The sequence below is a fragment of the Garra rufa genome, chromosome 5, assembly GCF_049309525.1.
Source record: "Garra rufa chromosome 5, GarRuf1.0, whole genome shotgun sequence".
NCBI classification, from domain to species: domain Eukaryota; kingdom Metazoa; phylum Chordata; class Actinopteri; order Cypriniformes; family Cyprinidae; genus Garra; species Garra rufa.
This window is the reverse complement of record NC_133365.1, coordinates 47,467,305-47,490,065: the sequence shown is the minus strand read 5'-3', so window position 1 is coordinate 47,490,065 and position 22,761 is coordinate 47,467,305. Positions and strand designations below refer to the sequence as shown.

Below are 22,761 nucleotides of genomic sequence, written 5' to 3'. Positions count from 1 at the left end.
ATGCATTTAAAATACTTTAACAGAAAATGTATCCCTGGGCCACAATACCAGTCATAAGGGTCATTTTTTTATTTCCAGAATTCCATTGATGTATGGTTTGTTAAGATAGGAAAACAGTTGCGATATAACTACCTGTAAACTATCTGAAAATCTGTAATCTGAGGGTGCAAAAATCTTAAAATACTGAGAAAAACGCATATTACTAACTAACTGGTCCTTTGCTGGTTTATGCTGGCCCTTTGCTGGTTTATGCCGGCCCTTTGCTGGTTTATGCTGGCCCCTTGTTGGCCCTTTGCTGGTTTATGCTGGCCCTTTGCTGGTTTATGCTGGCCCTTTGCTGGTTTATGCTGGCACTTTGCTGGTTCATGCTGGCCCTTTGCTGGTTTATGCTGGCCCTTTGCTGGTTTATGCTGGCCCTTTGCTGGTTCATGCTGGCCCTTTGCTGGTTTATGCTGGCCCCTTGTTGGCCCTTTGCTGGTTTATGCTGGCCCCTTGTTGGCCCTTTGCTGGTTTATGCTGGCCCCTTGTTGGCCCTTTGCTGGTTTATGCTGGCCCTTTGCTGGTTTATGCTGGCCCTTTGCTGGTTTATGCTGGCACTTTGCTGGTTCATGCTGGCCCTTTGCTGGTTTATGCTGGCCCTTTGCTGGTTTATGCTGGCCCTTTGCTGGTTTATGCTGGCCCTTTGCTGGTTTATGCTGGCACTTTGCTGGTTCATGCTGTTCCTTTGCTGGTTTATGCTGGCCCTTTGCTGGTTTATGCTCGCCCTTTGCTGGTTTATGCTGGTCCCTTGCTGGTTTATTTAGGCCCTTTGCTGGTTTATGCTGGCCCTTTGCTGGTTTATGCTGGCCCTTTGCTGGTTTATGCTGGCCCCTTGTTGGCCCTTTGCTGGTTTATGCTGGCCCCTTGTTGGCCCTTTGCTGGTTTATGCTGGCCCTTTGCTGGTTTATGCTGGCCCTTTGCTGGTTTATGCTGGCACTTTGCTGGTTCATGCTGGCCCTTTGCTGGTTTATGCTGGCCCTTTGCTGGTTTATGCTGGCCCTTTGCTGGTTTATGCTGGCCCTTTGCTGGTTTATGCTGGCACTTTGCTGGTTCATGCTGTTCCTTTGCTGGTTTATGCTGGCCCTTTGCTGGTTTATGCTCGCCCTTTGCTGGTTTATGCTGGTCCCTTGCTGGTTTATTTAGGCCCTTTGCTGGTTTATGCTGGCCCTTTGCTGGTTTATGCTGGCCCCTTGCTGGTTCATGCTGGTTTATGCTGGCCCTTTGCTGGTTTATGCTGGCCCTTTGCTGGTTCATGCTGGCCCTTTGCTGGTTTATGCTGGCCCTTTGCTGGTTTATGCTGGCCCTTTGCTGGTTTATGCTGGCCCTTTGCTGGTTTATGCTGGCCCTTTGCTGGTTCATGCTGGCCCTTTGCTGGTTCATGCTGGCCCTTTGCTGGTCCTTTGCTGGTTTATGCTGGCCCTTTGCTGGTTTATGCTGGCCCTTTGCTGGTTTATGCCGGCCCTTTGCTGGTTTATGCTGGCCCCTTGTTGGCCCTTTGCTGGTTTATGCTGGCCCTTTGCTGGTTTATGCTGGCCCTTTGCTGGTTTATGCTGGCACTTTGCTGGTTCATGCTGGCCCTTTGCTGGTTTATGCTGGCCCTTTGCTGGTTTATGCTGGCCCTTTGCTGGTTCATGCTGGCCCTTTGCTGGTTTATGCTGGCCCCTTGTTGGCCCTTTGCTGGTTTATGCTGGCCCCTTGTTGGCCCTTTGCTGGTTTATGCTGGCCCCTTGTTGGCCCTTTGCTGGTTTATGCTGGCCCTTTGCTGGTTTATGCTGGCCCTTTGCTGGTTTATGCTGGCACTTTGCTGGTTCATGCTGGCCCTTTGCTGGTTTATGCTGGCCCTTTGCTGGTTTATGCTGGCCCTTTGCTGGTTTATGCTGGCCCTTTGCTGGTTTATGCTGGCACTTTGCTGGTTCATGCTGTTCCTTTGCTGGTTTATGCTGGCCCTTTGCTGGTTTATGCTCGCCCTTTGCTGGTTTATGCTGGTCCCTTGCTGGTTTATTTAGGCCCTTTGCTGGTTTATGCTGGCCCTTTGCTGGTTTATGCTGGCCCCTTGCTGGTTCATGCTGGTTTATGCTGGCCCTTTGCTGGTTTATGCTGGCCCTTTGCTGGTTCATGCTGGCCCTTTGCTGGTTTATGCTGGCCCTTTGCTGGTTTATGCTGGCCCTTTGCTGGTTTATGCTGGCCCTTTGCTGGTTCATGCTGGCCCTTTGCTGGTTCATGCTGGCCCTTTGCTGGTCCTTTGCTGGTTTATGCTGGCCCTTTGCTGGTTTATGCTGGCCCTTTGCTGGTTTATGCTGGCCCTTTGCTGGTTTAAGATGGCCCTTTGCTGGTTTATGCTGGTCCTTTGCTGGTTTATGCTGGCCCTTTGCTGGTTCATGCTGGCCCTTTGCTGGTTCATGCTGGCCCTTTGCTGGTTTATGCTGGCCCTTTGCTGGTTTATGCTCGCCCTTTGCTGGTTTATGCTGGCCCTTTGCTGGTTTATGCTGGCCCTTTGCTGGTTCATGCTGGCCCTTTGCTGGTTCATGCTGGCCCTTTGCTGGTTCATGCTGGCCCTTTGCTGGTTCATGCTGGTTTATGCTGGACCTTTGCTGGTTTATTTTGGCCCTTTGCTGGTTTATGCTCACCCTTTGCTGGTTTATGCTGGCCCTTTGCTGGTTCATGCTGGCCCTTTGCTGGTTCATGCTGGCCCTTTGCTGGTTCATGCTGGCCCTTTGCTGGTTTATGCTGGCCCTTTGCTGGTTTATGCTGGTCCTTTGCTGGTTCATGCTGGCCCTTTGCTGGTTTATGCTGGTCCTTTGCTGGTTTATGCTGGCCCTTTGCTGGTTTATGCTCGCCCTTTGCTGGTTTATGCTGGTCCTTTGCTGGTTTATTTAGGCCCTTTGCTGGTTTATGCTGGCCCTTTGCTGGTTTATGCTGGCCCCTTGCTGGTTCATGCTGGTTTATGCTGGCCCTTTGCTGGTTTATGCTGGCCCTTTGCTGGTTCATGCTGGCCCTTTGCTGGTTTATGCTGGCCCTTTGCTGGTTTATGCTGGCCCTTTGCTGGTTCATGCTGGCCCTTTGCTGGTTCATGCTGGCCCTTTGCTGGTCCTTTGCTGGTTTATGCTGGCCCTTTGCTGGTTTATGCTGGCCCTTTGCTGGTTTATGCTCGTCCTTTGCTGGTTTATGCTGGCCCTTTGCTGGTTTAAGCTGGCCCTTTGCTGGTTTAAGCTGGCCCTTTGCTGGTTTATGCTGGTCCTTTGCTGGTTCATGCTGGCCCTTTGCTGGTTCACGCTGGCCCTTTGCTGGTTCATGCTGGCCCTTTGCTGGTTCATGCTGGCCCTTTGCTGGTTTATGCTGGCCCTTTGCTGGTTCATGCTGGCCCTTTGCTGGTTTATGCTGGCCCTTTGCTGATTCATGCTGGCCCTTTGCTGGTTTATGCTGGCCCTTTGCTGGTTTATGCTGGCCCTTTGCTGGTTTATGCTGGCCCTTTGCTGGTTTATGCTGGCCCTTTGCTGGTTCATGCTGGCCCTTTGCTGGTTTATGCTGGCCCTTTGCTGGTTTATGCTGGCCCTTTGCTGGTTCATGCTGGCCCTTTGCTGGTTCATGCTGGCCCTTTACTGGTTCATGCTGGCCCTTTGCTGGTTTATGCTGGTCCTTTGCTGGTTCATGCTGGCCCTTTGCTGGTTCATGCTGGCCCTTTGCTGGTTCATGCTGGTTTATGCTGGACCTTTGCTGGTTTATTTTGGCCCTTTGCTGGTTTATGCTCACCCTTTGCTGGTTTATGCTGGCCCTTTGCTGGTTTATGCTCACCCTTTGCTGGTTTATGCTGGCCCTTTGCTGGTTTATGCTGGTCCTTTGCTGGTTCATGCTGGCCCTTTGCTGGTTTATGCTGGCCCTTTGCTGGTTCATGCTGGCCCTTTGCTGGTTCATGCTGGTCCTTTGCTGGTTTATGCTGGCCCTTTGCTGGTTCATGCTGGCCCTTTGCTGGTTCATGCTGGTCCTTTGCTGGTTTATGCTGGTTTATGCTGGCCCTTTGCTGGTTTATGCTGGCCCTTTGCTGGTCCTTGACTAGCAACATAACCAGCAAAGGACCAGCATAAACCAGCTAAAACCAGCCTCCCAGCACCAAAACATACCTAACCAGCATATGCTGTTTTTTTCAGCAGGGAAGCAAGCAATGTTTTTTAAATCTGTAAAAAAAGAAGTCATCATCTATTTTCAGTCACAAGTATTGTTTTGAAATCCACAGACTACACCAACTTTACTTGGATGTGATTTTTAATGAATGGTACATCCTATCCTAGCATTTTACATTCTAATATTGACATGGAATCAAGTTTAGAAACCAGCTAATATTCACACAAAAGCATAAATAACAGTGAATGATCATAAAAATAATTACAACTGCAAAGAAGTCTCCAGCATACACACATACATAAAAAAGATAATAAATAATATTATAATAAAGAAAAAAACAAGTGGAACAAAGTCGTGCATTTAAAGTTGGATTTTCTTTGCAGCAACAAGCCATGATCTTGCTTATTTTGGCCTTTTGACATGTATTATTTGCAAGCCATTGCAATCATGTTCAATTTGTTAATCCCTGCTATTCATAACAAAGTGAGATGTAGATGTTTATGGTAGTTAAAAAAAGATTTCAGTACACAGTTATGCCACATGATAATGAGCAACAATCAGAATCGATAGACATGAACAATCAATGCTTACTCAATGCCACATTCTTTTTTTTTTCTACGCATGTACTAAGTGCAATTCATTTTAAAGCAAGGGGAAGGGTCACATTTTCAATGTGCATTAGTGAAGCATTGTGAAATTTGCATCGGAGTGTACCGAAAACGTGTTTCAAGTCACAAAACCATAATCAAAAACTCGTATGGCATGTAAAGATCAGTAAATGGATACACAGTGAGTCTGACTGGATGTGAAGATGTGTGCATGTATGTGAAAGTATTAGTGAAGAACACTTGGAGAGCACGTCTTTAGGAGAGTTCAAGATTCTGCTTTCTCTTTTTGTTTCTTGCTTTTCTTTAGAAAACAGGGGGCCTTGAACTTCTTTTTTTTCTTTGATGGAGATTTGGATGGTGAGCCCTCTGGGGTGTTGCCTGCAGGCTTGTTGGGCGGGGCGGTGGGCGGGATTGAGGGCGTGGTTTCTGAAGTGTCAGTGGTGGACAGGGCCTTCATTTGTTTTTCTAGCTCCTCCTGTTGTTTCTTTTCTTCACCTTTGTCGTTCTGCACTGCATCTGTGGTTTTCCCATCTGTATTTGAATGTGATTTAAAAAGAAACGGAAAAGAAATCGTACAGTACAAATAATAAAGAAAGAATAAAGAAGAGGAAAAAGCAGTTAAGCATTTGTCAAGACGCTGAGGGGTGGAACAGAAGCAGCTGCTATGACATTTCAGTTATGGCCAACATGCTCGATTCAAGTTGTGTGCAATGTCTTAGCTTCTATATACTCACTAGTGAGACAAGATCTCAGTACCGAACGATTGTCCTACAAGTTATAATACAGGGACAGAGACAGACAGAGAAGCACAAAGGTGTGAAGACAGATGGAGGCCACAGTACAGAGCTGAAAATGTCACATATAAAAACAAAAACATGAAAACTGGAATGAAAACACTGACACGGACTTGAATACAGACATCCCATGTTACTGTACATCACCCTGTTTAACCGCTGTTAAAGGGATAGTTCACCCAAAAATGAAAATTAGCCCATTATTTACTCACCCTCCTGGCATCCTAGGTGCATACGACTTCCTTCTTTCAGATGCATACAATCATAGTTATATTAAAATTTATCCTGGCACTTCCAAGCTTTAAAATGGCATGAGCAAGTGTTTCTCTTCATCAGTCCCAAACAAGTACAATAAAGTGCATCCATCCATAATTAAAAGTGTCTCACATGGCTCAGGGGGGTGAATAAAGGCCTCCTGTTGTGAACTGATGCATTTTTCTAAGAAAAATATCCATATTTAAAACGTAATAATCACTTTAATGTAGCTTGCACCAACTGATCGTACACGGAAGCAGCTCTGGGTGGATGACAAACATGAGCGCACCTGTCACAAATTAGAAGCACAAAATGAGGATTTGTAAAGAAAATTGTCGGAGGATGTTGATATAAACCAAGAGGAGACTGTTTTTTTTTTCTTGGTAAAGTAAGAAAATTTGCTTCCTTTGCTCCTGTAAACAAACGTTGGTTGCCTGGAAGGGCTTTTGTGTACGACTAGTAATAAAAATGCATTGATTTGTTACAGGAGACCTTTATTCACCCCCCTGGAGATACTTGAGGCACTTTTTATTATGGATGGATGCACTTTATTGGACTTGTTTTGGACTGTTGAAGAGAAACACCTGCCCATGCCATTCTAAAGCTTGGAAATGCCAGGATAATTTTTAATATAACTCTGATTGGATTTCTCTGAAAGAAGGAAGTCATATACACTTAGGATGCCTGGAGGGTGAGCAAATAATGGGCTAATTTTCATTTTTTGGGTGAACTAACCCTTTAAAGGAATAATCCACCCAAAAATGAAAATCTGTTGAGAATTTTTTTTAAAGGAGCCGATTTAAAGAAATGTAACATTACATCGCTTGCTCAGTAATGGATCCTCTGCAGTGAATGGGTGCCGTCAGAATAAGAGTCCAAACAGCTGATAAAAACATCACATGACTCATCAATAAGTGTGACAACATCAATAAGATGTTTCTGACTTCAACAGAGTTTAGACAGAGCAAAACAAGAAGAGTGTTTGAGGTTAAAAATTATATAATTTTTTAATTGTTGTGCTAGATAAGACTGTTCTTCCTCGGCTGGGATTGTATACAGCCGCATTTGGGATTGTTTGAAGCTGCATTTAAACTACATTTTGAAAGTTCAAATTCGTAGGCACCATAGAAGTCCACTATATGGAGACAAATCCTGATATGTTTCCTCAAAAAACAATTTCTTTACGACTAAAGAAAGAAAGACTTGATAATCTTAGATGACAAGAGGGGGAAGTACATCATCAGAAAATTTTTGTTCTGGAAGTGAACTTCTCCTTTAATGATGGCTTTGTTTTTTGCAAACATGCAGCTTTTCACTTTTAACATCACAAGATGTTAACTGATGAACTAGAGTCATGTAGATGACTTGTGGATTATTGTGATGTTTTTATCAGCTGTTTGGACTCTCATTCTGACGGCACCCATTCACTTCAGAGGATCCTTTGGTGAGCAACTGCTGTAATGCAATGTAATGTAATTTCTCCAAATCATGTTGAACCAATGCATTTGAAATGACATTACATTTTTTTGGGTGAGCTCTTCCTTTAATGCCATTATGTTTACTGATACAAGATTATAAAAGCAATCTGCATTGATCTACTTGAGCTTATATTACTGGATAAAACAAATAAACAATGACTAGTTGTTATGTTCCCTTTAGTAACAGGGGTTGTCAACCAGAGGTTGATGATGCAACGCACAGATCAGCATGTGGGACCATAGCAGGTGTTTCTGCAGTGTCATGTTCACATGCACAGGTGTGAATAAAGCACCACCGAGTCTCACCTGACGGTGGGGTCTTTTTGGGGGAGGTAGTCGGGGAAGCCCCCGTGTCATTGACCACCTCCTCCACACCTTTCACACAACATCAGGGTTGGGGGAAGAAGAAGAAGAGAGGAAACAGAAATAGAGATAAGGTGGAGGTGTACAGTGAGTAAGAACCATTGTTGGGGAGTTATTTATTATAAATAGTGACACTGATAAATGAATAGCAGACATTAGCAGTATGACAGTAGCTCAGCTGATTCATTCAAGTCATCACTTAATGTTCACAGAAGTCCTTGGATGTGATTTAAATTCAATAATAATAAAAATGTGACCCTGGACCACAAAACCAGTCATAATGATCTATTTTTTATTTATACATAAATATGCTTTCAATTGATGTATGGTTTGTTAAGATAGGACAATATTTGGCCGAGATACAACTATTTGAAAATCTGGAATCTAAGGGGGCAAGAAAATAGATAAAATAAACTGAGAAAAATTGCCTTTAAAGCGGTCCAAATGAAGTTCTTAGTGATGCATATTACTAATCAAAAATTAAATTTTGATATATTTACTGTAGGAAATGTACAAAATATCTTCATGGAACATGATCTTTACTTAATATCCTAATGATTTTTGGCATTAAAAGAAAAATAATCGATAATTTTGACCCATACAATGTATTTTTGCCTATTGCTACAAATATACTTGTGCTACTTAAGTCTGGTTTTGTGGTCCAGGGTCACAAATATTTTGTTAAATGCTGCTGTTTATCATAGTTTTTATTCAGTGTTTATTTTATTAGCTAAAGTGTGAACTTGAGTTTAATACTCAACTTGAGATAATCACTGTTTTTGTACCATAAAAATACTGCCAGAAAAAAAACACATACACTGCCATTCAAAAGTTTAGGGTTAGTAAGATTCTTTTTAAATTTAGTAAGACTTTTACTCAACAAAGGCACATTAAATTGATCAAAAGTAACATTTATAATGGTCCAATAGTCTTTCTTTAAAACTTTCTTTTGAGCTTCGTCATCACAGGAATAAATTAAAATTTAAAAATGAAAATGGTTATTTTAAATTACAATAATATTTAGCAATATTAATGATTTTACTAGATTTTTTTTTATCAAAAAAGAGAGCATGCATAAGAGCATAAGAGAATTCTTTCAAAAACATTTACATTTAAATCTTACTGATCCTAAACATTTAATAAGAGATGTAATTGTGTTGTAGCTTGCTTAACAGTAAGTAACCATCTTAACTATAGTTTAACTATTCAAAATAATTATCATTTGTAGCATGGTGAGAAACTTCCCCAACAGTGGTAGTACTAGAAAGGGGTTTTTGTATTTGAGTGTGTGTAGGAAAGTTGTCAGGCTCAAAAATACAGGACACAGTGGAGAAAGATCAGTGCTCAGGTGTTGAACCATGAAGAAATGATGTTGGGACACAAAACCTCAAGTTAGCAGTTTCTGGAAAGATACTGAAATTCAATTAAACTTTAATTCATTTATTTTCAAGGCACACTTCAAAGTATTTAAATACATGCATTTTGTATTTACTAAATTATATTAAATATATATTTTTTCAAATGTAAATTTTTTAAGACTAGATAATAAAAATAAATTCAAACTCTCTCTCTGTATTTAGTAGCAAAGTGACATCAAGTCAATATTTGTCTGAGGATGTGTACTGTATTAGACAGAGGGGGTTTATTGAATCCCCTTCTTTAATCCAGTGGGAAATTCAATAAAACATCAATACTTAGGCCAGGAATCAATGGGTTACAAAAAGAGTATGTGGGGCTAAACTACATCTCGTCATCTCGTACCGTCCTGCTGGCCGTCTTGTTTGCGCTGCACCTCCTTGCGGTAGTCCTCCAGCTCCTGATCCGTCAGCTCATTGAAGGGATTTGGAGTCTCCGGCTCTGGTGGGACTGGAGGCTCCACAGCCTCGGGAGTCTGGAAGCAGATCAATCATGTTCACATAATCAACACATGCTCACACTCAAGCAAAATAATTTAGACATGGATTTTGCTCAATGAAACATCCTCGTTACTACAAATATGTATAGTGTATGACTTTTTAAGTAGCAGGGGTAAATTTGTAGCAATGTGGGTCAAAATTATCAATTTTTCTTTTATGCCAAAAATCATTAGGATATTGAGTAAAGAACATGTTCCATGAAGATATTTTGTAAATGTCCTACCGTAAATATATCAAAACTTAATTTTTGTTTAGTATTATGCAATGCTAAGAACTTCATTTGGACATCTTTATAGGGTGATTTTAATATTTCAATTTTTTTGCACGCTTGGATTTTAGATTTTTAAGTAGTTGTATCTCGGCCAAATATCGTCTTATCCTAACAAATCATACATCAATGGAAAGCTTTTTTATTCAGATGATTTCAGATTACGTATAAAACTCAATTTAAAAAAACTGACCATAATGACTGGTTTTGTGGTCCAAGGTCACAAATATGCAATGCTGTTTGAAAGTTTGGGGTCTGTAATTTTTCTTAATCTTTTGGAAAGATGTTTCTTATGTTATGTTCACTTAGCCTGCCTTTGATATAACAGATTCCAGATTTTCAAATAGTTGTATCCCAGCCAAATACTGTTCTATTCTAGCAAAGCTAGATATAAAATCAATAGAAATCTTATTAATTCCGCTTTTAGATCTCATCTACATCTCAATTTCATAAAATTAACCCTTATAACTGGTTTTGTGGTCCAGGGTCTATTTATTGCAGAAATAATTTTCTTTATTAGTAAAACAAACTATCTACATATCACTTCAAGGATTTTTTTGACAAACCAAAAGAAACATATGTGACCCTGGACCACAAAACCAGTCTTAAGTCGCTGGGGTATATTTGTAGCAATAGCCAAAAATACATTGCATGGGTCAAATTTTTTGATTTTTCTTTTATGTCAAAAATCATTAGGAAAATAAGTAAAGATCATGTTCCATTAAGATTTTTTGTAAAATTCCTACTGTAAACCTATCAAAATGTAATTTTTGATTAGTAATATGCATTGTTAAGAACTTAATGTGGACAACTTTAAAGGTGATTTTCTCAGTATTTTGATTTTTTTGCACCCTCAGATTCCAGATTTTCAAATAGATGTATCTCGGTCAAATATTGTCCTATCCTAACAAACCATACATCAATAGAAAGCTTATTTACTGAGCTTTCATATGATGTATATATCTCAGTTTTGTAAAATTTAACCTTATGACTGGTTTTGTGGTCCAGGGCCACATAATAGATAAACATATTCTTTTTGCAGTGGACACATGAGTATAGATGAATTTAATAATATTCTGTGATCTTACCGGTGGACTGTTGTCTGTGATGACGCTGGCTAACACCTGAGACTGAGGTCCAGCTGTTTTCATGTCCTGACGATTCTGCTCCCTTATCTGAAAGACATATTTTCATCAGACACAATGTTCATAGAAGATGATCCTACCTAATTCGATGTGTTTGGCTCTCTTTTAAAGGGATTATTCACCCAAAAAATAAAATTCTGTCATTATTTACTCACCTTTATGTCGTTCCAAACCCATAAGACCAATGTTCATCCTTAGAACACAAATTAAGATATTTTTTGATGAAATCAGAGAGCTTTCTGACCCTGCATAGACAGCAATGCAACTAACACATTCAAGGCCAAGAAAGGTAGTAAGGATATTGTTAAAATAGTCCATGTGACATCAGTGGTTCAACCTTAATTTAAGGTATGACAATATGTTTTGTGTGCAAAAAAAAAAAGACTTTATTCAACAATTTCTTCTCTTTCATGTCAGTCTTTGATGTGCATCCATGACAGTGCCACGACGCATGGCTGGGCAAAAAATTGCAAGTCATCCTCTCTGTGGAAATAGTCTCGTAGCTTGATAATATTAAGGTTGAACCACTCATGTCACATGGACTATTTTAACAATGTCCTTTTAAAGGAGAAGTTCACTTCCAGAACAAAAATTTACGGATAACTTACTCACCCCCTTGTCATCCAAGATGTTTATGTCTTTCTTTCTTCAGTTGATAAGAAATTATGTTTTTTGAGGAAAACATCTTAGGAATGATCTCCATATGTTGGACTTCAATGGTGCCCCCAAGTCTGAACATCCAAAATGCAGTTTAAAGCTTTAAAGTAGGGCTGCACGATTAATCGCACGATGTTGTGAGGCGCGTTTAGTCAATGAAGCCGGTACTTTGATCAGTAGTAAATCTCCATCACGTGCGTTCAGTGTTCGGCAATTAATACACAGAGGCATAAATCACTGACAAGCTACGCCAAATCGATTTTGAGCGCGATTTGGCGTAGCTTGTCAGTGATTTACGCCTCTTAACGCCACGTGATGGAGATTTACTACTAATCAAAGTACCGGCTTCATTGACTAAACGCGCCTCACAACATCGTGCGATTAATCGTGCAGCCCTACTTTAAAGGGCTCTAAACAAATCCAGCCAAGGAAGAAGGGTCTAATTAGTGAATCGATTGGTTATTTTCTAAATAAATTGACAATTTACCGGTATATACTTTTTAACCTCAAACACTCATCTTGTCTCGCTGTGCGATGCACATGCAAACTCTGTGTAATCCGGGTCAATACAGTTAAGGTATGTCAAAAAAAAACTCCCATCTCGTTTTCTTCTCCAACTTTCCTAAAAATCCTACAATGCTACTGACCCAGTGTTAACAAAGTAAAAATGCAAAGAAGATCAAATGCCCTTTACGAAAAAGGGTAAAACAGCAATGTAGGATGACTTTAAAGTTGGAGAAGAAAACGAGATGGGAGTTTTTCAACTGTATTGACCCAGATTACACAGAGTTTGCATGTGCATCGCATAGAATAGACAAGATGAGCGGTTGAGGTTAAAAAGTATATAAATTGTCAATTCGTTAAGAAAATGACCAGTTGTTTTACTAGATGAGACCCTTCTTCCTCGTCTGGGATGGTTTAGAACCATTTGAAGTTGCATTTAAACTGCATTTTGGACGTTAAAACTTGGGGGCACCACTGAAGTCCACTATATGGAGATAATTCATGAAATGTTTTCCTCAAGAAACAATTTCTTTACGACTGAAAAAAGAAAGACAAACATCTTGAATGACAAGGGGGTGAGTAAATAATCTGTAAATGTTTGTTCTGGAAGTGAACTTCTCCTTTTACAAGGCCTTGAATGTGGAACTGTTGCTGTCGGTGGAGGGTCATAAAGCTATCGGATTTCATTAAAAATATCTTAATTTGTGTTTGAAGATGAACAAAGGTTTTACGGGTTTGGAACAACATGGTGAGTAACTAATAACAGAATTTTTATTTTTGAGTGAACTATCCATTAAACATTATTAATGCAAGGATTTCAGAATGGAAATGTAATTCATGCATATTCCTGCATAAAATTGAAATATTATTTATGAAATAGGCAGTTCATGTTTCATTCATTGTGTCTGGATCCTGCTTTCTCCGACTAAACCATTTTTTCTCTGTTTCTCTCGCACTCCACATCAGCTGATCTTTCTCCTCTCGTTGTGACTATTCCCTCCTCCCTTCACTGCCATCTTGTCCTGATGGTGAAACTGAAACTACATGCTGCAACACTTGTCACTACAAACACTGCCTCGCACTGTTGGTCAGACTGCCATTCTGTGCCATAATACTTAAATATGCTCTCAGTTATGCAACATCTAATTAAAGTAACTGATTATAATAACATGTCATTTTTTTGTTTTTTGAAAAGTCTGGACAGTTACATTGCTCTAAAAAATCTATTTCAAATAAATTAAGTTCTTTTAAACACAACTGTTTTCAAAATTGATAAAAAGAACTGTTTCTTGAGCAGCAAATCAGCATCCTAGAATGATTTCTGAAGGATCATGTGACACTGAAGACTGGAGTGATGATGCTGAACATTCAGCTTTGCATCACAGTAATAAAATACAACTGAAAAATCTATTAAAAAGTAAATAGTTATTTTAAACTGTAAAAATTTCATATTTAACTGTATTAATCAGTATCAGATGGATATTGCTCAAAATGCATGTGTTGCTCACTGGATTAAAAAAAAAAGCATAATTAACTAATTTTAGTTAGTACATCAATAAAATCTGCAGTTTCAATACAGATGTTAAAACCCAAAGACAGAAAAGCTTACTGTACCTTATTTCTAGTCTCAAGCACCTCCTTTGGGTTGGTGAAGAGAGGGACAAACTGGTTTGGATTCTCTATCTTAATGGCTCGTCCACTGCCCTGTGTCATTTCCTCTGTCTTCTGCCACTAAAAGAGGAGAAATCAATACAGAGGAAATTCAGCAGCTTAACCAAAAGCATGTCAATCATTCCAGGAAGAGAGACTGCTGTTTAAAAAAAGCAGACAGTTTAGGGGAAATATGATAGGGAATTATGCAGCAGATCCAACAATAACCAGCAGAGGGCAGTGCAAGCACTGCAGTGAGCTTTATGACAATAAAATATCTCCCCTGCATTGCAGAGAAGGAGAAAGGGAGGTGGGTGAAACATGGTAGAGGAGACAGCGAAACAGTAGTGCTCTCACTGTGATGTAACAAATACGCCATTACTCTACCAATAATATCCTATGATTCACAGTAAGTCTATTTTCTGAACTACAACACACTAGCAGGCTTAGTCATTCAAAAATACAACACTGAAATTATACTGACAGCTACTGTCTTACATTTCAGAAGAACATGTGACTTTTGCTTTTGCAGAACTCACCGTCACAAGGCCAGGTTGTTGCTGGGACATTGTTATGTGGGTGTTTAGGCTGATTGCTAAGTTAAAGAATAGTTTACCCAGAAATTAAAATTTGCATGAAAGTGTTTCTTAACTGGAACAGGTTTGGAGAAATTTAGCTTCACTTGCTCACCAAAGGATCCTCTGCAGTGAATGGGTGCCTTCAGAATGAGAGTCCAAACAGCTGGTAAAATCACATTAAATCACATACAAAGAAAAGCTGTGTATTTTTAAGAAACAAATCTATCATAAACCGACACTTCTGGCCAAAATCCACAATAACGTCCACCATCATTTATTTGTTTAAAACTGTTTTGGACTGTTTTGACTTAAACAGTGCTGTGCATATTTGTCTCTAGATTTAAATGAGACAACTCTTTCACTAGAGAAAGCAATATTACGAATAGAGGGTTTTAAGTTACAAATGATGAAGTCTTGATAAATTTATTACAAACACCAATCTTTTCACTTCTTGTTCACTGTTAGACTGAAGTCATAGGGATTTCTTGTGGATTATTGTGATGTTTTTATCAGCTGTTTAGACTCTCATTCTGATGGCACCCACTTACTACAGAGCATCAATTGGTGAGCAAGTGACAGAATTGCTATATTTCTCCAAATCTGTTGAGATGAAGAAACAGACTTATCTACATCTTGGAAAGCAGCAAACTTTAATTTTTAGGTGAACTATTCCTGTCACATTCAGGCTAGGGAACATTGTTCAGATCCTTTAATTTGAAGATCAGGATAAATTTAACTTATTTTTTCTTCTGGGAAACATGTACGTATCCTTCTGTAGCTTCTAATGAATAAATAAAAAATATGATATTTAGGCAAAATAAGAAAAATGTACACATCTTCATTCTCTTCAAAAGTTTTCACCCCCTGGCTCTTAAAGGTTGTATCAGCGATTTCTAGCCTAAAACATAAGTGTCAATTTCATCTTACCTTTCTTCAGGATCCGCTCGCTGCCTGCCCCATAAATTGTCTGTGAAAAAACCGCGTCTCTCTGGTCAGCCTAGGGTCCGAGATATGCCAAAAAAACAATCGGCACTACCAACCTTTCCACACAAAAACAAACAGTGTTCCAACCAATCAGCGTCAGGGATTTGGTGTTGTGGACTTTCGCTCCGCCTCCCTCACATCCCTGCACCAGTAGGAAAGTCCACAACACCAAACCCCTGACGCTGATTGGTTGGAACACTGTTTGGTTATCTGTGGTGTGTTGATAGCGCCGATTGTTTTTTTTTTTGGCATATCTCGGACCCTAGGCTGACCAGAGAGACGCGTTTTTTTCACAGACAATTTATGGGGCAGGCAGCGAGCGGATCGTGATGAAAGGTAAGCTGAAATCGACACTTTATGTTTTAGGCTAGAAATCGCTGATACAACCTTTAATGCATCGTGTTTCTTTCTGAAGCATCAGTGAGTATTTGAACCTTTTGTAACAGTTGCATATGAGTCCCTCAGTTGTCCTCAATGTGAAAAGATGGATCTCAAAATCATACAGTCATTGTTGGAAAGGGATCAAAATACACAGAAATCCTAAAAAAAACTAAGAATTTGTGGGACCTGAAGGATTTTTCTGAAAAACAGCAGGCGGTTTAACTGTTCTAGACAAACAAGGAACTCATAAACAACTGATAAACAAGAGGCAACCAGATTAAGAATCAAGTGTATGTAAACTTTTGAACGGGGTTATTTTTATAAATGTAACTATTATTTTCTCTTTTGGACTATATGTAAACATATTTTATGTGAAATATCTTATTCAGGTCAGTACTAAATAAAAAATAACATGCATTTTGTATGAACCCTCTTATTTTGGTAAAATAATTAACATTTTGCAGACTCTGCAAGGTGTAAGTAAACTTTTTTACTTCAACTGTATATGAGGTTTACACAAGTTACATAAAATCTTTCTTACCGTAGTCCGAGGTCCTGGACTGGCCTGGTCCTGGCTGACTTTCTGGTAGACATTTGGGGTGTTCAGCCATCTAGTCTTCTGCTGTTGTCTCTGGGTATGGGTATGGAGACGGGGGTGAGGCTGAACCCCGTCCTCATGAAAGGAAAATGACGTGACGGTGGCAGGAACCTCCACCTCTCTCCTGGTTCTGGAGCGCTCCAGCAGCACTGGGAAACGGTAGGCGTATCCCGTACGGTAACCCTAAAGAAGGACGATCAAAAGTGTCAATAGTAATAAAATCACAAAGAGGTATATTGCTCTGGTCTAGTTTGTGTAGACTAACCAGATTGTCCAGTGTCCTCATTAATGCTTCAAACTCATGTTCTCCCAGCCTGCTCTTGTGCATGGGGCCGAAGGTGGATCCGGCCCAACCTACAGTGCCTGTGGCGACGGGCCTGTGAATGTTGCGGTCCAGCATGATTAGGTTTTGTTCCCCTCCAGCGCTGCACAATGCTGCCACCTGCCAGGACAGCACAACACTGCAGCATGACTCAGTGTGTGGACTAACTGTATTCTGCAGATACACTCCAGTCAACAATACAACTATTCTCATCCTGTGCACTTTTTTCAGTTTGCACAATCATTTCATTGTCTTTCTCTCATGCTTCACACAACTTTTGACCAATAGATTTCCATGACTTTTCCAAGAGCTTTCCAGTCATTTATGGAATGATTTAAACATTTTATACAGATTACTGAGGCAGATTTTCAGTGGTTTGTCATGTACAAGTGTTTGAATTGGTAGATTTAATATTGTACTTATTAGTATACAAATATCAGCAATAAGAGCTTCAACTGACAGACTTATCACATGCTTTACATTAGTATTTACTTCACACAATTACATTAAATGCAGATGCTGAAATATACTGTATAGCAAAACAAAAACTTGAAAAACTAGAAAAAATGTATATAAATATTTATATGTATATGTATAAAAATGTATAAACATTTACACTACTGTTTAAAATTTTGGCCAGTAAGATTTTTAAAAAAGAAATTAATACTTTTACTCAACAAAGACACATTAAATTGGCAGTAAAGGCATTTTTTAAATGTTAAAAAATATTTATATTTCAAACAAATGCACAAAAATCAGCACATTATAATGACTTCTGAAGGATCATATGACAGCTTTGACATCAAAGGAATAAATTTGATTTTAAAACATTAAAACAGAAAAAAAGTTATTTACTATTTTTTACTGTATTACTGTATTTTTGAAAAATAAATGCAACCCTGAAAAAATCAAAAAAACAATACTGTGAAAATTGCCTTTAAAGTTGTTCAAATGAAGTTCTTAGCAATGCATATTCCTAACCAAAAATTAAGTTTTGATATATTTACGGTAGTAAATTTACAAAATATCTTCATGGAACATTATCTTTACTTAATATCCTAATGATTTTTTGGCATAAAAGAAAAATCTATAATTTTGACCCATACAATGTATTGTTGGCTATTGCTGCAAATACACCCGTGCTACTTAGGACTGGTTTTGTGGTCCAGGGTCACATATACGCCTTTATATTTATACAAATATTTATACTACAAATACGACTGTTCTGTGTTTCCATTCAAGGATTCTGATCACTAGCATTCTCTCTCTTCTCTCTGTCCTACTGTCCCACTAATCTACTCTTCTATATTTATTTTTTATTCTTTTTGCCTACCTGTACTTGACAGGCGGTCTGGATGTGGTAGATTGTGTAAAAGGCCTCCTCCACTGATTCTCCCAGTGCCACGATTCCATGGTTCCTCAATACCAACACCTGTACAATAACAATTATTAAAGTCAGTCAGGTTTCCCAGTGCAAGAATGCCTCACTAACCCATTTTCCAACTTGAGAGCCTCACATTATCATGTTTTAAGGAAACAGTATGCTTACTATCTATAATCAGTGTCTTTAATATATGATCTAACCTTGCATGTAGGGCCGAGACTCTTTTGAAGTTCCACTCTGTCCTCTTCTTCCTCCATTACTCCATTATAGTCAAAATAAGCTACCTCGCCCACCAGCAAAGCCTCATGGGATAGCGGTAGAAGGCCACATTTCATGGCTGATACCTACATGAAAGATTAATAGTGGTGAGTCACAGGAGTTGATCAGTGCTTGAATAATAAAATACACATATTATAATTTAGAGAATGTATGAATGGCAGGAAAAGGTGCTACGTAAATCATTTTAACTGATTAATTGACCGCTCTCAGGTTTGTAGATCATTTGAGCTTCTAAATAATAATAATAATTCTTTTTAGTTTTAATAATGCAATTATAAATATTTTTGCCATCAGTGGAAGACTGGACCTCAGAATAAATGAACACAAAATAAATAAATAATATAAAATAAAGGAGTCATTTATGTATTCATCATTTATGATTCACAAACCTGGGGGATAAATATAAAATGAATCAATAAAAATTAATACATAAATACATGTCATTTACATTTTTATGGGGTAAAAATAAATAAATGTCATTAATTAATTAAATGAAATAAATACTACTTATTTATGTGTTTCGCAACACTGAGGGAATAAAAAAAATATAAAATAAAATAAGTAGTTTATGTGTTGCAAAAACCTGGTTTATAAATATATAAATACTGGTCATTTATGTGTTTCACAAACCTTGGTTATAAATGATGGATGGCTGGATAGATAAATAAAGTCATTTATGGTGTGTAAATAATAAACAATTAAATGAAAAAATATGTAATTTACATGTTTCACAAACACGGAGTAAAATAAAATAATAAATAAATACAAATAAATAAAACAAAACACTAGGAATTTATGTGTTGCAAAAACCTGGGGATAAATAAATAAATACTGGTCATTTATGTGTTTTTACAAACCTGGGTTATAAATAAATAAATGGATGGATGGATGGATGTATAAATTAAGTAATTTATGGCATGTAAATAATAAACAATTATTTAAATGTATAAAAATAATAAATGTAAGTAAACATAATAAATAAAATATAATAAACAATTATTTACAATTATTTTAGAACTTTAATACTTATAATAACACTTAGTGTAAGTTTTAAACATACAATTTGAATGCCATTCGTTTAGATCAGGGACTCTGTTGAAAACAATGCTCCACTGTAAGTTGCTGTTTCAGCAATGGGGACCTTTCTTGTGTGACGTACCGCAGCTGTGGCTGGAGTGTGAAGGTGCAGCAGGCAGCGGACGTCCGGTCGAGCCGAATAGATCGCAGAATGCAGGCTGAATGCAGAGAGATCCACTCCCAGAGTAGTGCTGCCTTTCTCAACCACCTCCCCGAGAATATTCACCTTCACCTGGAGATCATAGAAAGCACATGCTTCATTGAAGCTTTCACTTGAAAATACTAAATACAACTGCATAATTTTCTCCTATTCCATCATGTTTTAATATACGTTTATATACATTTATATTTAAATAAGGGGGGAAAATGTACAGCATTTTCCCATTAGTCTAACTGTGAACTGCATTGTTTTTTATTTTATCCATTACAAAGTGACCCATTTGATACAGTTTGTACACATGCATGAAAATGAGAAATTTTCTAGACTAGACTTCTAGTGCCTTATTTTTGCAACAATGTACAAAATATGACCAGAACATGCTGAAACTTTCAGTTTTATCAGCAAATAATACACACAATCTCCAACGGCGCTATTTTTTTCTAGTGACCTTCGTTTGAATGCTTTTCCTTTTTTGAAAGGCTATCATAGGGAGCCATGAGAGGATCCAGTTTGGTTAGCATGTGTTTGCAGACAGAGTCTCACCAGACTGGAGGCAGTCACCTCCCCGTAGGCCAGACCATCCGGCAGCACAAGGAAATGTTCCTGTTCTTTACTAACACGAATCTGCAGAGAGAAAGAGATGCTTGTATTTAAAGCAACTCACAGTGCATTTACAGAAACAACCTCCCTAGAGCAACCGGTGGTTAAAGAGTTAGTTCTCCCATAAATAAAAAAATCTGACATTATTTACTCATCTTCATATCCTACCAAACCTGTACAGATTTATATAAGATTTTGAAAGATACTGATTTATACTTGTGTCAAGCTATATTTGGACTATAGTGTACGAGTCTTAAGTTTTATGGTGCAGTTTTATGGTCACAGTTAAATAAACTTGTAAGGAACAAAATAGTGTCACTGTATCATTCAGCTTAAAGGGATAGTTCACTCAAATTCCAATGGATGACGTAGGCCTAGCATAAACTCAGTTGAGAAAGAACAAAGAAAGGAAGGAAGAAGGGAAAACCAGTCTTCTCTTAGCTTATATCGAAATCCTCTGTCATTTTTCGTTACAAACCCTCATTTTGTACTTCTAATTCGTGACCGGTGTTTTATTTGGCTTTCTCGTGAATGGGCAGGTAGCAGAAGATAGAGATTATAGTTTATAAAGTTTTAAATATGGATATTTTTCTAACAAAAACACATCGCTGTGCTTCAGGAGGTCTTTATTAACCACCCGGAGCCATGTGGAGCACTTTTTATGATGGATGGATGCACTTTATTGGACTTCAAAATCTCAACACCCATTCACTGCCATTATAAAGCTTGGACGAGCCAGCACATTTTTTTATATAACTCTGATTGTATTCATCTGAAAGAAGAAAGTCATATACATATAGAATGGCTTGAGGGTATAAATCATGGGTTAATTTTCAATTATGAGTGAACTGTCCCTTTAAGAGTTCTGATTTTCATACTTCTTGTAAAAGCAAACAAGCAACCCCATTTACTAGACCTAATCACAAAATCTGCTACTATTAGGATATGCTTAAAAAAAACACTCAAATCCTTATAGACTTAGCAAAGGAGAGATAGGAGACATGAATAAGTAAATGCTGCAAAATATTCATTTTTTTTAATCAGCTTAATGTGCCTCAGAAGTGATAGACTGGCAGCTGTGTGAAGTTATTTAAAGTGCACTATATGTGAACGTTTGTATCATCATAAGCTTGAGTTACATAATGGTTTAAGACAACAGCTCAAAAGTTTGGATTTAGAAAGATTTCTTTTGAAAGAAATTCATCATTTTATTCAGCAATGACATATTAAATTGATTAAAAGTGACAGATAAAAACATTTATAATGTTACAAAAGATTTCTGTTTTAAATAAATACTGTTCTTTTAAACTTTCTATGTAAAGAATCCTGAAAATAAATGTCTCAAGGTTTACATAAAAATATTTAGCAGTACAACTGCTTTTAACATTGATATTAACAACAACAACAACAATAATAATGTTTCTCGAGCAGCAAATCAGCATATTAAAATGATTTCTGGATCAGGTGACACTGAAGACTGGAGTTATGATGCTGAAAATTCAGCTTCGCATCACAGGAATAAATAACATTTTAAAATACAATATATAGCCAAAAGTATTGGGACACCCCTTCTAATAAACAGGTTTGACTACTTCAGTAATTTCCATGAGTACAAATCTTAATGTTTAAGCATATAATGATATTCTAGAGAATTGTGTGCTTCTAATTTGATAGCAACAGTTTCGACAGGAGCCTTTTCTATTCTAACGTGACAATGCCTTTGTGTACAAGGCAAGGTTCAAAAAGAAATGACTGATTCAGTCATTGTGGAAGAACTTGACTGTTCTGCGTCAACTAATCCCAGCGGAACACCTCTGGTGTGATTATAAATGCAGACCTTGAGCCAAAAACTCGTCACCAAACATTAACATACACTATATGGACAAAAGTATTGGGACACCCTTCTTCTTTAAAACAGAAAAAGGCACTTCCAAAAGTGTGTCAACAAAGATGAAAACATAATTCATGTATTTAAAAATTGTATTTCCGTCTCTGTTGCAACAGTTTTGGAAGTGTCTAAAATTACTACACCGATATGTACAAGTCATTGGTGTTTTGTGGTGATGAATGTTTGGTTCAAGGTCTGCATTTAAAATCAGAGATGCTCAGCTGGGATTAGGACTTGGCTTTCTGTAGACCAGTCAAATTCAATAAATCAATAATTTCTTTTTGAACCTTGCCTTATACATTGGCATTGTCACTGTCAATAGAAAAGGGTCCTGTCTAAACTGTTGCTATAAAATTAGAAGCACACAATTCCCTAGAATATTATTATATGCTTAAACATTAGGATTTGTACTCATAGAAATTAGTCAAACCTGTTCATTAGAAGAGGGTGTCCCAATACTTTTGGCAATATAGTTTATTCATATAGGAACATTTTAAAGGGGTCATCGGATGCCCATTTTCCACAAGTTCATATGATTCTTTAAGGTCTTAATGAAAAGTCTCTAATATACTTGTTAAAAATTCTCAATAGTAGTGTAAAAAAACACCCTTTTACCTTGTCAAAATCAGCTCTGCAAAATTTCAGCTCATTTTAAGACATGGCCCCTTTAAATGCCACCGAGCTCTACTCGCCCCGCCCCTCTCTGGGATTATG

At 38.2% G+C, this 22,761-nt stretch overlaps 1 protein-coding gene across 3 annotated transcripts in view; it reads right to left on the bottom strand.

Annotated features, from left to right (window-relative positions):
* Positions 1–4,281: 4,281 nt before the first annotated feature.
* add2 (adducin 2 (beta)) overlaps positions 4,282–22,761 on the bottom strand; it is a 32,398-nt gene continuing 13,918 nt past the window's right edge. For 2 of the 3 annotated variants that reach the window (XM_073840643.1, XM_073840645.1), the window contains 11 exons: positions 20,103–20,183; positions 19,482–19,631; positions 18,244–18,387; positions 17,993–18,091; positions 16,603–16,779; positions 16,281–16,520; positions 13,761–13,877; positions 10,929–11,015; positions 9,418–9,547; positions 7,600–7,668; positions 4,282–5,297 (listed from right to left, as the gene is read on the bottom strand). In XM_073840643.1, coding sequence (XP_073696744.1) covers positions 5,032–5,297; positions 7,600–7,668; positions 9,418–9,547; positions 10,929–11,015; positions 13,761–13,877; positions 16,281–16,520; positions 16,603–16,779; positions 17,993–18,091; positions 18,244–18,387; positions 19,482–19,631; positions 20,103–20,183 — 1,560 coding nt within the window. In that variant the 3' untranslated portion in view covers positions 4,282–5,031. The remainder of the gene's footprint in view (positions 5,298–7,599; positions 7,669–9,417; positions 9,548–10,928; positions 11,016–13,760; positions 13,878–16,280; positions 16,521–16,602; positions 16,780–17,992; positions 18,092–18,243; positions 18,388–19,481; positions 19,632–20,102; positions 20,184–22,761) is intronic. The other variant, XM_073840644.1, reaches the window with a different exon arrangement.